The 15,693-nt window shown below is 43.5% G+C and overlaps 1 protein-coding gene across 1 annotated transcript; it reads right to left on the bottom strand.

Moving 5' to 3' along the window:
* Nucleotides 1-7,239: 7,239 nt before the first annotated feature.
* Nucleotides 7,240-14,003, bottom strand: LOC109907036 (sodium-dependent lysophosphatidylcholine symporter 1-like). Its single transcript, XM_031793322.1, has 12 exons — nucleotides 13,974-14,003; nucleotides 13,375-13,494; nucleotides 12,278-12,406; nucleotides 11,550-11,628; nucleotides 11,265-11,394; nucleotides 10,760-10,861; nucleotides 10,426-10,534; nucleotides 10,263-10,346; nucleotides 9,921-10,004; nucleotides 9,717-9,829; nucleotides 9,238-9,381; nucleotides 7,240-7,483 (listed from the first exon to the last, which is right to left on the bottom strand). Exons 1-12 carry the CDS (start codon nucleotides 14,001-14,003, stop codon nucleotides 7,306-7,308), a joined length of 1,302 nt encoding a protein of 433 aa, XP_031649182.1. The 3' UTR covers nucleotides 7,240-7,305.
* Nucleotides 14,004-15,693: the final 1,690 nt, after the last annotated feature.

Below are 15,693 nucleotides of genomic sequence, written 5' to 3'. Positions count from 1 at the left end.
CATAAGAATGAGTGTGAGTTTTTGTCACAACCCGGCTTGTGGGAAGTAAAGTCCATTAATAACATGATAATAATAATCAATAATTTTGCTCTTTATTTAGCCATCTTACATATAACACTTTATTTGTTAATCGAAAATTGTGAATAACTCACCACAGGTTAATGAGAAGGGTGTGCCTGAAAGGATGCACATAACTCTGCAATGTTGGGTTGTATTGGAAAAAGCCTCAGTCTTAAATAATTTTCCACACACAGTCTGTGCCTGTATTTAGTTTTCATGCTAGTGAGGGCCGAGAATCCACTCTCACATAGGTACATGGTTGCAAAGGGCATCCGTGTCTTAACAGCATGACGTGCCAAGGCAGGATACTTTGAGTGCAGCCCAATCCAGAAATCTGGCAGTGGCTTCTGATTAAATTCAATTTTCACAGAACCGCTTGTTGCAATTTCGATGAGGCTCTCTTGTTCAGATATCGGACTGGTGGACTGGAGTGGACTGGAGGCAGGGCATGAAATGGATAACGAATCCAGTTGTTTGTGTCATCCATTTCGGGAAAGTACCTGCGTAATTGCGTACCCAACTCACTCAGGTGCTTCGTGATATCACATTTGACATTGTCCATAAGCTTGAGTTAATTTGCAGACATAAACCATACAATGATGGAAAGAGTGTTTCCCTTGTTAATGCAGACAGAGAAGAGTTCCAACTTCTTAATCATAGCCTCAATTTTGTCCCGCACATTGAATATATTTGTGAAGAGTCCCTGTAATCCTAGATTCAGATCATTCAGGTGAGAAAAAACATCACCCAGATAGGCCAGTCGTGTGAGAAACTCGTCATCATGCAAGCTGTCAGACAAGTGAAAATTATGGTCGGTAAAGAAAACTTTAAGCTCGTCTTTCAATTAAAAAAAGACTGGTCAATACTTTGCCCCTTGATAACCAGCGAGCTTCTGTATGTTGTAAAAGCATTACATGGTCGCTGCCCATATCACTGCATAGCGAAGAATACATGAGAGTTCAGGGGCCTTGCTTTAACAAAGTTAACAATTTTCACTGTAGTGTCCAAACATCTTTCAAGCTGTCAGGCATTCCTTTGGCAACAAGAGGCTCTCGGTGGATGCTGCAGTGTACTCAAGTGGCGTTGGGAGCAACAGCTTGCACGCTCGTTACCACTCCACTATGTCTCCCTGTCATGGCTTTTGTGCCATCAGTGCAGATACCAACACATCTTGACCACCAAAGTCCATTTGATGTCACAAAGCTGTCCTGTTGTCCTGGTTTCCAGTGGTTTGCAGAAGAGGATGTCTTCCTTAATTAACCCCCTATAAACATAACGGACATACAGTTAAAGTCGGAAGTTTACATACTCTTAGGTTGGAGTCATTAAAACTTGTTTTTCAACCACTCCACAAATTTCTTGTTAACAAACTATAGTTTTGGCAAGTCGGTTAGGACATCTCCTTTGTGCATGACACAAGTCATTTTTCCAACAATCGTTTACAGACAGATTATTTCACTGTATCACAATTCCAGTGGGTCAGACGTTTACATACACTAAGTTGACTGTGCCTTTAAACTGCTTGGAAAATTCCAGAAAATTATGTAATGACTTTAGAAGCTTCTGTTTGGCTAATTGACATCATTTGAGTCAAGTGGAGGTGTACCTGTGGATGTATTTCAAGGCCTACCTTCAAACTCAGTGCCTCTTTGCTTGACATCATGGGGAAATCAAAAGAAATCAGCCAAGACCTCAGATTTTTTTTTTTAGACCTCCACAAGTCTGGTTCATCCTTGGGAGCAATTTCCGAATGCCTGAAGGTATCACGTTCATCTGTACAAACAGTACGCAAGTATAAACACCATGGGACCACGCAGCCGTCATACCGCTAAGGAAGGAGACGCGTTCTGTCTCCTAGATATGAACAGACTTTGGTGCGAAAAGTGCAAATCAATCCTAGAACAACAGCAAAGGACCTTGTGAAGATGCTGGAGGAAACGGGTACAAAAGTATCTGTATCCACAGTAAAACGAGTCCTATATCGACTTAACCTGAAAGGCAGCTCAGCAAGGAAGAAGCCACTGCTCCAAAACCACCATAAAAAAGCCAGATTACAGTTTGCAACTGCACATGAGGACAAAGATTGGACTTTTTGGAGAAATGCCCTCTGGTCTGATGAAACAAAAAATAGAACTGTTTGGCCATAATGACCATTTTTATGTTTGGAGGGAAAAGGGGAGGCTTGCAAGCTGAAGAACACCATCCCAAACTGGGAAGCACGGGGTGGCAGCATCATGTTGTGGGGGTGCTTTGCTGCAGGAGGGACTGGTGCACTTCACAAAATAGATGGCATCATGAGGTATGAAAAGTATGTGGATATATTGAAGGAACATCTCAAGACATCAGTCAGGAAGTTAAAACTTGGTCGCAAATGGGTCTTCCAAATAGACAATGACCCCAAGCATACTTCCAAAGAGGTGGCAAAATGACTTAAGGACAACAAAGTCAAGGTATTGGAGTGGCCATCAAAAAGCCCTGACCTCAATCCTGTAGAAAATTTGTGGGCAGAACTGAAAAAGTGTGTGCGAGCATGGAGGCCTACAAACCTGACTCAGTTACACCAGCTCTGTCAGGAGGAATGGGCCAAAATTCACCCAATTTATCATGGGAAGCTTGTGGAAGGCTGCCGAAAAGTTTGAACCAAGTTAAACAATTTAAAGGCAATGCTACCAAACACTAATTGAGTTTATGTAAACTTCTGACCCACTGGGTATGTGATGAAAGAAATAAAAACCTGAAATAAATAATTCTCTCTACTTTTATTCTGACATTTCACATTCTTAAAATAAAGTGGTGATCCTAACTGACCTAAAACAGGTAAGTTTAACTAGGATTAAATGTCAGGAATTGTGAAAAACTGAGTTTAGATATATTTGGCTAAGGTGTATGTAAACTTCTGACTTCAACTGTATACCGGGAGCTGTGCCAGGCCTGCCACGTCTGATGACTCATCCAGCTGTAGCACATAGAATTCAATGGCTTGTATGTGAAGCAGTAATTGTTTCAAAACATCTCCTGCCATGTCCCTGATGCATTGTGAAACAGTGTTGTTTGATGAAGACATTGTCTGTATAGTTTTTTGGGCCTTTTCCCCCAGCATTGTCACAGCCATATCCGCTTCAGCAGGAAGAATGAAGTCCTCCACAATAGTATGGGGCTTGCCTGTCCTAGCCACTCGGTAGCTCACCTTATAAGACGCTTCCAGCCCCTTCTTATTAATGGTATCTGTTGCTATTATACATGTCTTACTACTCAAAAGTAGTCTTAATTCTCGCTCAAAAAACTCCTGAGCTTATTTTTCAAATTGGCATGTTTTGTTTCTAAATGTCTGCGCAACCGTGAAGGTTTCATTGAGTTGTGAGAGAGTACTTCTGTACATATAACACACTGTGGCTGAGGAAAGGCACTACTCCCAATATAAGTGAACCCCAAATCAATGTAGTTCTCCTCATATTTGCGTCTCTTCGATGGTTCAACATCCCTGTCTGTTGGGAATACCTGACCTGGACATTTGGCTAACCTGTTCTCAGTCAGGAGAACAGGCAGCAGCAGACATGACATATCTCCTGAAGCATATCTCAGCGCTAGGCCTCAGGTTGAACATGCAAAAAATACACCTGGTCCCCACACAAACTGTGACGTTCGTGGGCATATGGATCGACTTGTCTCTTATGAGGGCTCACCTCAAAAAGCGAGTTCAGAAAATTGTAGCTCACCTCAAACCTTTTGTCCAGAAGGTGACTGTTCTTCAGTGTCAGAGACTGCTGGGTCTCCTCTTCGCAGCCTCCCTTTTGACCCCATTTGGCCTTCTACACTTGAGACCCATGCAGAGGTGGTTCAATGCTCAAGGTTTAAATCCCAAGGAAAACAGGTATGACTGTGTCTAAGGAATGCACACGAGCCCTGGCAAGACGGCGATCCCTGAAATTCCTTTTCAGGTAGTATACGCCTGATTCCATCAGAGGGAACAGGTTCAAACAGACGCCTCCTTGACAGGCTGGGGAGTAGTATTGAAGGGGAGGGTGGCCAGCGGGACATGGAGCTCCAGCTGGTCCAAACAACATGCTGGAGTTGAGAGCAGTCCAACGAGCTCTGCTCAACTTTTTCTCACAACTGCGAGACGTGATATTTTGATATTTGATATTAATAGTTAGCAATTAATACTTAACAAATAGGAGGATATTTCTGTCCTGTTAGTGTCTGGTTTTTTTATGGTCTCCATTCTACTTCCCTGCAACTAATCCGGGCGTATGATCACAGGAGATGGCTTGAGCTGACAAATGTGTTAAAGACTGCATTACATAGACAAGATGTGGTGGGTGTAACCGCGATAGAGATAGCCAGGAGGAGTTTAGAACAATTCCTCATGGTCTCAAAATCATTCTTGCATCTGGGAAACTAAGCCAGGGTGGGGTTAAGACAACAACACATGTGCAGATAACGACAGGATGAGCCCAGTGGCTTATTATGCTCCTTGGTTTGAATGAGGAGGGTTGAACCAACAATGACTGAGCATTGCTAGTGTCAGCTATATATAGAACTCTGTATTTGTGTAATGGTTAGGTTACTCAGTCCAAAACTCAAGGGGGGGGGGGTCAACCAGCCTCATTATTGCAATAATACATCGATATTAAATAAAGATGATTGTTTGAAGAAATGACCAAATCTCTCTCAGTACTGAATTTCCACGACAGACAAACATGTGCTGGTACAGACAGACAGCGCCACAGTGGTAGTGTACATAAACCACCAAGGGGGTCTGGATTCCATCCGCCTCCACCGCCTCCACCAGATGGCACATAACCTTCTACTGTGGTCACAGAAGAACGTGGCCTAACTAAGAGCTGTACACCTCCCAAGGATTCTGAACACTGCAGCGGCAATGCTGTCCAGGGAAGGGCCTCCGGAAAGTGAGCGGCGACTACACCCTGGTCTGGTGGCCATCGCCTCTACCAAAAGGGTTGGCGAGCTCCATGCTTTTTCTGTTAGTGATGAGTGTTATTGTGGTCATGTTGTGTTGCTACCATGCTGTGTTTTCATGTGTTGCTGCCATGCTATGTTGTTGTCTTAGGTCTGTCTTTACAAGTGTTGTGGTGTCTCTCTTGTCATGATGTGTGTTTTATCCTATATTTTCATTTCTAATTTTGAATCCCCTATCCTGGCAGGAGGCCTTTTGCCTTTTGGTAGGCCGTCATTGTAAATAAGAATTTGATCTTAACTGATTTGCCTAGTTAAATAAAGGTTAAATAAAAATATTGTCTTGGCCCGGGAAAAGCGAGCGTTACTCTGTGGCCTAATTCAGCCTTCCTACCAAAGGTCCTGCCCTCAGGTCACATGAACAGGGAAATGGGGCTAACAGACTTATCCACCTCCATGCCCACTGGGGCTCATGATGTTGATGTATGCTCTCTGTGTCCTGTGATATCTCTAAATGAGTACGTGGAGAGGCGATCTGTTGCTCTGATCAGCTGTTTGTTTGCTTTGGAGAAAACAACGGTTGTCACGTTGGATTGTAGACACCAGTCTGCAAGCATATAGCCTAGCTGCCCACCCAGCCCCATCCTTCGCAGTAGCGCACTCCAACGGGGGGAATTGCCACCTCCTGGGTACTGCTCAAGGGAGTCCCCCTCTCTGACAGATCTAAGGCTGCCAGTTGGGCGTCCCCCAGTCCTTTGCAAGGTTTTACTGGGTGAATGTTGCTCACCCTTACAGGGTGAGCTCAGCTGTGCTTGGTGCTACCCTTACCTCCCAACAGAAACCCGTGGTTGGTCCGGGTACTGCCTCGAGCACCTATGGTGATGTGTTGCTCTAGGCTTTGCCCTACGGAAACCGACTTACTCTGGTATTGTCATCCCATTGAGTGACTAGCATAGTCCCTCAAGCAAAATAGAATGAAGGTTACTCACTCACGTAACCACAGTTCTATGAGCTATGGACTATGCTAGTCTAGCTGTTGGATCCGTTGTAGCCTCGGGAAGAGTCTTGAGGAAGTGAAGCTACACGCCCAGGTATTTATAGGGGGTGGGGGCATGCGCATCACACCCGTGGCATGGAATTACTCTGATATTAATATCTTGACTCATCCAGCCGCAATGATAACTAGTCCCTAGCTCATAGCACTGTGGTTACGTGAGTAACCTTTGTTCTTCATCGACACAATTAACCAAAACAAGGCCGCTTCTAGTCACCTTGATTAAATCCACCTTTCCCACTGATCTCTTCACAGCCCTCAATATTACCAAAATCTCCAAAATGAAGCTCCCTGTCCTAGAAACGCAGTCCAACAAGAAATTCATTATTGGACCGATCCTTGTCTTCTACTACTTTTGCTTGTTTTGTTCCATTCCTTGATTTCACAATTTTCCATTCATTGTACCTGTTTATTAACCTGTTTAGATTTAAGCAACAAAAAAAAATGCCAAAGGAGACCAACCATGCAGTTTATAAGGCTACAATTTAAATAAGTTATGATTAACTTCACAGAGTGGTGAAAGTGCACTGTGATCTTGATGTGCCTTTCCAATAAATATTGAGGGTCTCATACTGGTGACATGATGATTGATGCTGGACTGCCGTTAGACAAACAAATATTCTCGCTCTTATCCATAATAATCTCCTCCTATAGACCAGCCTAGATGCAGAGCCTACCCCCCAATGTATCTGTCCTCTTTTGGCTAGAGTGCAAGTGCCAAGTCCAGAGTAAACACATTTTCTTTCAGACTAGGTAGACATCCTATGATCAGATTTACGTGAGCAGTGATTAGAATTTGGAAAGAATTCCATAGAAGGTGATCTGATTTGGGCTTAGATACTTGTGAATGGGAATTAAAATCAGGCCTGAACTCCAGTGGATATTGTGATTGGTTATTTAACTTTTTGGAGCCTCTGAGGTTGTGACCTTTCAAGGTAGACTTGTTTAAAATACAACTGGACTTAGTTGGCTGTGACTCACCACATGACTTCAGACTGGACTCATGTGTTTGGTGTCTTGACTGATGAATGTGTGATCCTATCTTCTCTTCTATATCAGTTGAATCTATGGCTTCAACACTGAATAGAGGGAAAACAAGAAAACAGTTAGTGGCCTAGGGCTACACATATTCATATTCATCATCATGCACATACAAACATCAATAAACTCAGGAATGTGTAAGGGAAGTTGTAATGCAGTATGTTGGATTTAGAGAGGAAGCTATTGTCATAGTAGGAGCACCAAGGCAGCCTATTAGAAGGAGTGTGAATGTCTCACTCTCTTCCTAGCTCTCTCTGGAGCTGGAGGAGTCGATCCTCGTTGATGGGATACAGGTGGAAGAAGACCAGCCCTACCAGCAGTAGGGTGATGGGCACAGGGGCAAACAGCACAATAAGAGCAGTCACCATGTCCTCACTATGGCTACAAGCACCTGCACGATACCCCACAAAACTGCAGTACAAACAAGCATACATACAAAGACACATTATACACACGCATAACATAAATACATATATTGAAATATTAGGGTGAAAGAAACATATACAAAATGTATTCGGAAAGTATTCAGACCCCTTGACTTTTTCCACATTTTGCTACTTTACATCCTTATTCTAAAATAGATGAAATTGTCCCCCCCCCCCTCATAAATCTACACACAATACCCCATAATGACAAAGCAAAAACTGTTTTAAAAAAAAACAACGGAATATCACAAAAAATGAAATATCACATTTACGTAAGTACACAGACTCTTTACTCAGTACTTTGTTGAAGCACCTTTGGGAGCGATTCCAGCCTTGAGTCTTCTTGGGTATGACGCTACAAGCTTGGCACACCTGTATTTGAGGAGTTTCTCCCATTCTCTGCAGATCCTCTCAAGCTCTGTCAGGTTGGATGGAGAGTGTCACTGCACAGCTATTTTCAGATGTTAGGGTTCAAGTCCGGACCCTGGCTGGGCCATTCAAGGACATTCAGTGACTTGTCCAGAAGCCACTCCTGCATTGTCTTGGCTGTGTGCTTAGGGTCGTTGTCCTATTGGAAGCTGAACCTTCGCCCCACTCTGAGGTCCTGAGCGCTCTGGAGCAGGTTTTCCTCAAGGATCTCTCTGCACTTAGCGCCATTCATCTTTCTCTCGATCTTGACTAGTCTCCCAGTCCCTGTCACTGAAAAACATCCCCACAGCATGATGCTGCCACCACCATGTTTCCCCGTAGGGATGGTGCCAGGTTCCCTCCAGACGTGACACTTGGCATTCAGGCCAAAGTGTTCAGTCTTGGTTTCATCAGTCCAGATAATCTTGTTTCTCATGGTCTGAGATTCCTTTAGGTGCCTTTTGGCAAACTCCAAGCGGGCTGTCATGTACCTTTTATTGAGGAGTGGCTTCTGTCTGGCCACTCTACCATAAAGGTCTGATTGGTGGTGTGCTGCAGAGAGGGTTGTCCTTCTGGAAGATTCTCCCATCGACACAGAGGAACTCTGGAGCTCTGTCAGAGTGACCATCGGGTTCTTGGTCACTTCCCCGACCAAGGCCCTTCTTCCCCGATAGCTCAGTTTGGCCGGGCGGCCAGATCTAGGAAGAGTCTTGGTGGTTCTAAACTTCTTCCATTTAAGAATGATGGAGGCCACTGTGATCTTGGGGACCTTCAATGCTGCAGAAATGTTTTGGTACCCTTCCTCAGATTTGTGCCTCGACACAATCTTGTTTCGGAGCTCTACAGACAATTCCTTCGACCTCATGGCTTGGTTTTTGCTTTGACATGCACTGTCAACTGTGGGACCTTATATAGACAGGTGTCTGCCTTTCCAAATCATGTCCAATCAATTGAATTGACCAAATTTGGACTCCAAGTCTAGTTGTAGAAACATCTCAAAGATGATCAGTGGAAACAGAATGCACCTGAGCTCTATTTCAAGTCTTATAGAGAAGGGTTGGGATACTTATGTAAATAATGTATTTCTGTTTTTTAATTTTAATAAATGTGCTACAATTTCTAAAAACATGTTTTCGCTTTGTCATTATGTGGTATTGTGTGTAAATGGATTAAATATAAAAAATAAATGTTAGAATTAGGTTCTAATGTAACAAAATGTGGAAAAGGGAAGGTGTACTTTCCGAATGCACTGTAATAATGAAATGACATTTTACATAATGAGGGGGAGAAAAAGGGAGAGGCAGAGCAGGAGTAGGTGGATGAATGACTCACTGTAATGTCATGGTTGAGATTCTAACAGACAGACCTCCCCCCAGCTTACTGCAGAAGGCATGGCAGGAGAAAAACAGGGGCTCCAGGTCCTTGCAGCAGGGGTTTCTCAAGGCAAAGTAATCTACCACATCCGGGAGCATGGACCTACATGAATAATAAGAGACTGGCTCGTAAATCAGACCACACGCAGATATTGCACCAAACACTGCCTGGGTGAATCGATTGAAGTGTAAAACTGTTTATGTTAGTCAACTGGCCAAGTGTCAAATCAGCATATCAGAATATTCAACTCTTGATGGGCTGTCATGGGGAGTTATGAATGAAGTATGCCCCTAGTCACACAAGTCAGCATTGTGTGTGTGTTTAGAGTCATTCAAAGTGACAGAGGCAGAGACAGAACTGGAGCAGAGTGCAGTTCAAAGCGGAGACATGGCCCTGAGCCAAAGTCTTGGCCTTCTAACTGCAGTGTGCTGACTCACCAAGGCAGCAGGAACATGGTTGCCAAGCTGAATCCTAACATCACACACATGGTCACAAAGACAGGCAGGTTATTGGGTACACAAGCTATGATTGTTACAGCTGGGATGAAGAGCTATAAATAAATACAAAAACATTGTAAGTCTCAAATAGTAAGTATTTCTGCATAAACATTGTCATAAAGGGAGAAACAATGTTCTGCTCACAGATAGGCCGATGAAGAGTGTGGTCTTTTTCCCAACTCGTACCAGGATTGCCTGCCACAGTGGAACAGCTATAATGGCTGTTATCTGTTAGGACGAAGAAACAAACAATATCAAACAACAAGAGGATGTCTTGTGGCTGTAGTTTTCCCTTAAGTAAGGAAATGACAGAGGTTAGCTTCCAGCTACATATAAATATATCACATCATAAAGAGTATGATATGCCGGATTAGATAACAATTGTGTTCTGTTACCTGTGTATTGGGCCAATTTGCAGTCAAGAGGGTGTGGGGTGTGTGATATGACTATGTGTGAGGTCGACGGAACTGAACAGAACTGTCTTACCAGCAGAGCCAGGAGAAGGTGTTGGAACTGGGCCCCAAGCCCAGCTACATGGGTACAGAACAGTGCAAAATTCCCCAAAGACATCTAAAAGGGACAAATGTGCATTAGCTGATTCAAGATGTATTAGTTGATTTATTTAGATGCAGCCCAGGCTAGGATTTACCTGAAAGGCAAGTGCAGCAAAGAGGAGGCCAAGGACCAGTCGTTGGTAAGGAATGTGGCACACTAACATCTTTAGAGTGGTGAGATAGGACAGACGCACTCTAGCCAGACTATAGAGGGGAGCTGGAGACAAAATCAGAGAGAGGTATTGGTGTTGTAGAAAAAATACATTCAAAAGACTTACCAAAACCTTCGTTCCAAGCCCATCCTTTAGCCCACTTCCAGAACTAGACTCTTGAACACATTCTACTGAACCTTGACCTCTCCTGTGCTTTACTCTGGCAGTTCGAAACTGACCCCTCTCTAACCCTAATTCTAGTGTGCTGACCCTTGACTCACCCTGCTGCTCCTTCACCCCCAGGAAGAGGACCAGGCAGCAGAGGAAGAACAGCCCGCCTATGACCAGCGCTGAGGTCAGGAAAGCCTTACGCCAGGGAAAGAAACCTCACAGGTAAGCAAAGCTACACAAGCACAAATGATTCACATGTATGCATTATGCGCAAAAAACACCTAGGCCTATGGGTAAATAAACAAGACAAATGCACATACTTGAAATGCAAAAACACACATGGATGTAAGTACATGCACGCACGCACACACACACAAGCACACACACATACACACGCTAAGAACAGTTTATTACTGTGTAATGTGATATCCCTGGGACTAGGTAAGTTCACTTCCACTGACAAAGAAATTCTGCTAAACCAACATAGTAGAGGAGTGTTATGTCCTTCAGTGTGTGTGTCATTGCTGGGTTAGGTTAGTGTTTGTAACTGGAGAGTAGTTACTTGTACCATGCCCTGCTGTGTAACTCATAATGGTAGTACCGTGGCTTGTTGTGTAACTGTCTGTGGCACAGGGGTGTCAAGCTGTTGACAGGCTGCAGCCCTCTCTGTGTTGTATACAGCCACAACCTGACCCTGAATTGCTGAGGCCACCAGCATCGCCAGCATTTCCACACTCATCCCTATCACATAGACAGGGAGAGAAATAGACAGACCAAGGGACTGGTGAAGCTGAAAAAAACAACAACTAAGAAATGTATGATTTTATCCATTTTTACTGTATTCCATTCATCGTTATAAGATGGAACACGAGAGAGAGTGGATGTCAAGCTCTTACTGTAGGCTGTGGTAGAGTCTCTGTCTCTCTGGTCTCCACCCAAAAACATGCTCAGCGAAAGATAAGGCACATTAAAACACTGTCAGGAGATAGACACAGAAACCATGGTGATGATGCAAAAAAAGGGACATTTGATACTGTACTGTGAGTCAATAATTGCACCTTGTAACCATGGACATGCTGACACAGGAAGAGTATGGCACACAGTAACCCTAAAGGAAAGTGGTCATTATCAAGAGGCAGCGATGATAATCCTGCAGAGATCAGGCTACAGAAAGCAGCTAAGTGATTTGTTTGGGATACATACAGTAGTAATGATAAGATAAGTGGTCCTCTGTAGCTCAGTTGGTAGAGCATGGCTTTTGCAACGCCAGAATAATGCTCTCGATTCCCAGGCCCATGTGTGTAAAATGTATGCACACATGACTAAGTCACTTTGGATAAAAGTGTCTGCGGGTTTGGCCAGGGTAGGCCATCATTGTAAATACAAATTTGTTCTTAACTGACTTGCCTAGTTAAATAAAGGTTAAATAATGTATTTTTTATTTTTGTATATATATTATTTTACAAAAATGGAGCAAGGCAAGCAAGGGTTGAGGATGTAGACTAGAGGATTAAGACTTGGAGATGGGGCTGAGTGGTCATACTGTATGTGAAGAAAGAGAAGAACAGCCTTGATGTTAACAGGCTGAAATGTCTCATCCAGCGAATGAAATTGTAGATCTTACAGTCATGAGGGTCTCAAACAGGCAGCTTGCTGTGAGGTACCAGGGAACACTGAAAGCTTGAGACATGGAGTCTTGGGGCATGAACCACAGCAGGACATAGGAGAGGACCACAAAAGGCATAGCGAGAACCACCCACCCAGACATGAGACAGTGTACGTACGTACGTACGTACAGACAGACAGACAGACAGACAGACAGACAGACAGACAGACAGACAGACAGACAGACAGACAGACAGACAGACAGACAGACAGACAGACAGACAGACAGACAGACAGACAGACAGACAGACAGACAGACAGACAGACAGACAGACAGACAGACAGACAGACAGACAGACAGACAGACAGACAGACAGACAGACAGACAGACAGACAGACAGACAGACAGACAGACAGACAGACAGACAGACAGACAGACAGACAGACAGACAGACAGACAGACAGACAGACAGACAGACAGACAGACAGACAGACAGACAGACAGACAGACAGACAGACAGACAGACAGACAGACAGACAGACAGACAGACAGACAGACAGACAGACAGACAGACAGACAGACAGACAGACAGACAGACAGACAGACAGACAGACAGACAGACAGACAGACAGACAGACAGACAGACAGACAGACAGACAGACAGACAGACAGACAGACAGACAGACAGACAGACAGACAGACAGACAGACAGACAGACAGACAGACAGACAGACAGACAGACAGACAGACAGACAGACAGACAGACAGACAGACAGACAGACAGACAGACAGACAGACAGACAGACAGACAGACAGACAGACAGACAGACAGACAGACAGACAGACAGACAGACAGACAGACAGACAGACAGACAGACAGACAGACAGACAGACAGACAGACAGACAGACAGACAGACAGACAGACAGACAGACAGACAGACAGACAGACAGACAGACAGACAGACAAGACAGACAGACAGACAGACAGACAGACAGACAGACAGACAGACAGACAGACAGACAGACAGACAGACAGACAGACAGACAGACAGACAGACAGACAGACAGACAGACAGACAGACAGACAGACAGACAAATGAGTAACATTACTGACCTGTACAACCTTTAGCAGGAAAATCTGTAAGGAGAAGCCAATGGCAGCAGTAGTAATCTGATATGGCACACCTCCCACGGCATAGCACAGCTTCCTGGACAGAGGAATACCCGCCAGACGCTACAGTGATCGGATATATTACAAAGACACATACAAATTGGTCAGACATGCTTGAGAGAGAGCGCGAGAGAGAGCGCGAGAGATTGTTAGGTTGTTAACAGTGTTATATTTAATTAATTCAAACTTTTAAAGCTTACTGGATCTCATGTTTCTCTGTCCTATTCCACAGTGGAAAACATACACTGTTTTGTTGTACTAAGCACAATAAAAGGTTGTTAACAGTGTTATATTTAACAAATTCAAACATTTGAAGCTTACAGTGCTCTTGCATTGATGATTATCCTTGCAAGTGTTTCCATCTTGCCGTTCAATGGTGTGTGTGTGTGTGTGTGTGGGGGGGGGGTAAATTACTTCTCAAGGTCTGTAGTTGATCTGTCAAAGTTTGGAAGCAGCTCATCCTTTGGAATTAGGACTCTCCCGTGGTTACAGTCCACTCCAGATCACCATTTGCTCCTCGACGGGGTAAAACTCTGTCCTACAACTTCAACATCTTTCTCTACTTCTGACATGAGAACAAACAAACTATGAGTATCTGGTAACAATGAACACATGCACACACATTCATGCTGTGCGTGCACATGTCTTAATCCCTTGTGACATTGGACGCCTACCGAACAACCCTGGCCCTTTGAAAGTGAGAAACTCCTGTCTATTTCAGCCCTGTGAACCCACCCATTAAAGTACTACATTGTTTTAACACAAACAGGTGTTAAAACCCCTGTAAATTGAAGCCTTTAGATCGCAATACTACTAAGTTACCATGTGGAATGTTTTCAGATGGTCATAAAACGTATCATTTAGCCATTCGATTTAGAATTTTAGGCCCTCTGTAGATATAAACAAAAATATATGTAACTACCGTTCAAAAGTTTGGGGTCACTTAGAAATGTCCTTGTTTTTGAAAGAAAACCATGTTTTTTTGTCCATTGAATAACATTAAATTGATCAGAAATACAGTATAGACATTGGAAATGTTATTGTAAATGACTATTGTAGCTGGAAACGGCAGATTTTTTATTGAATATCTACATAGGCGTACAGAGGCCCATTATCAGCAACCATCACTCCTGTGTTCCAATGGCACGTTGTGTTAGCTAATCCAAGTTTATCATTTTAAAAGGCTAACTGATTAAAGAAGCAATAAAACTGGCCTTCTTTAGACTAGTTGAGTATCTGGAGCATCAGCATTTGTGGGTTCGATTACAGGCTCAAAATGTCCAGAAACAAATAACTTTCTTCTGAAACTCGTCAGTCTATTCTTGTTCTGAGAAATGAAGGCTATTTCATGCGAGAAATTGCCAAGAAACTGAAGATCTCGTACAATGCTGTGTACTACTCCCTTCACAGAACAGCACAAACTGTCTCTAACCAGAATAGAAAGATGAGCGGGAGGCCCCGGTGAACAACTGAGCAAGAAGGCAAGTACATTAGCGTGTCTAGTTTGAGAAACAGACGCCACACAAGTCCTCAACTGGCAGCTTCATTAAATAGTACCCACAAAACATCAGTCTCAACGTCAACAGTGAAGAGGCGACTCCGGGATGTTGGATGTCTGTCTGTGTTATTTTTCCCATCTTAATCTTTTCTTTTTATTGGCCAGTCTGAGATATGGCTTTTTCTTTGAAACTCTGCCTAGAAGGCCAGCATCTCAGACTCGCCTCTTCACTGTTTACGTGTAAAGTGTAAATAACGATTGTATTATCTAAACTGCTGTGAAATATATTTGCCATAACAATTTTTTTTCAACTGTTTGAAGCTGGTGTATAAAACCGAAAGTAAAAAAGGTAAAAAGTAAACATAAAAACAGGAAGCGTAAAAATTGTGCATATAGAACAGATCTTAGACTTGCTTTCAATGAAAATGGCAGATCTATAAAACTCACATTTCTATGTGAATTTAGTTGGGGGAATTTTTGTACATATTTTTTTATATTTTTTATGTTTAGCTCACAGTCCATTGCAAGAAGAAGATAGAGAAGGAATGAAATGCTTTTGTTTCTCACTATAGATCATGAAATGCTCATGTTCAAATGGAGTAAAAACAGCATGGTGGGTGTAGCGGCTACTGTAGCCTACGGGGATGATACACTACCACAGGTATCCGCGCGGTGAAACACCACTTCCCATTCATTTCAATGGAAGGAAAGCTGTGAGAAGTGGAGAGTGCGGGCGACCTATGGCGGTGCGAAGGTGGTGTGGG

Source organism: Oncorhynchus kisutch, linkage group LG17 (assembly GCF_002021735.2).
Source record: "Oncorhynchus kisutch isolate 150728-3 linkage group LG17, Okis_V2, whole genome shotgun sequence".
NCBI classification, from domain to species: Eukaryota; Metazoa; Chordata; class Actinopteri; order Salmoniformes; family Salmonidae; genus Oncorhynchus; species Oncorhynchus kisutch.
This window is presented reverse-complemented; position numbering and strand designations above follow the sequence as displayed.

Excerpts from the sequence above, each read along its gene's own strand:
- LOC109907036 (XM_031793322.1), bottom strand. The coding sequence starts at position 14,003 with ATGTCAGAAGTAGAGAAAGATGTTGAAGTT. Across the intron at positions 13,495-13,973 it reads TAGAGAAAGATGTTGAAGTT|CGTCTGGCGGGTATTCCTCT; the intron begins GTAGGACAGAGT and ends CGATCACTGTAG. Across the intron at positions 9,382-9,716 it reads ACCATGTTCCTGCTGCCTTG|GTCCATGCTCCCGGATGTGG; the intron begins GTGAGTCAGCAC and ends TTATTCATGTAG.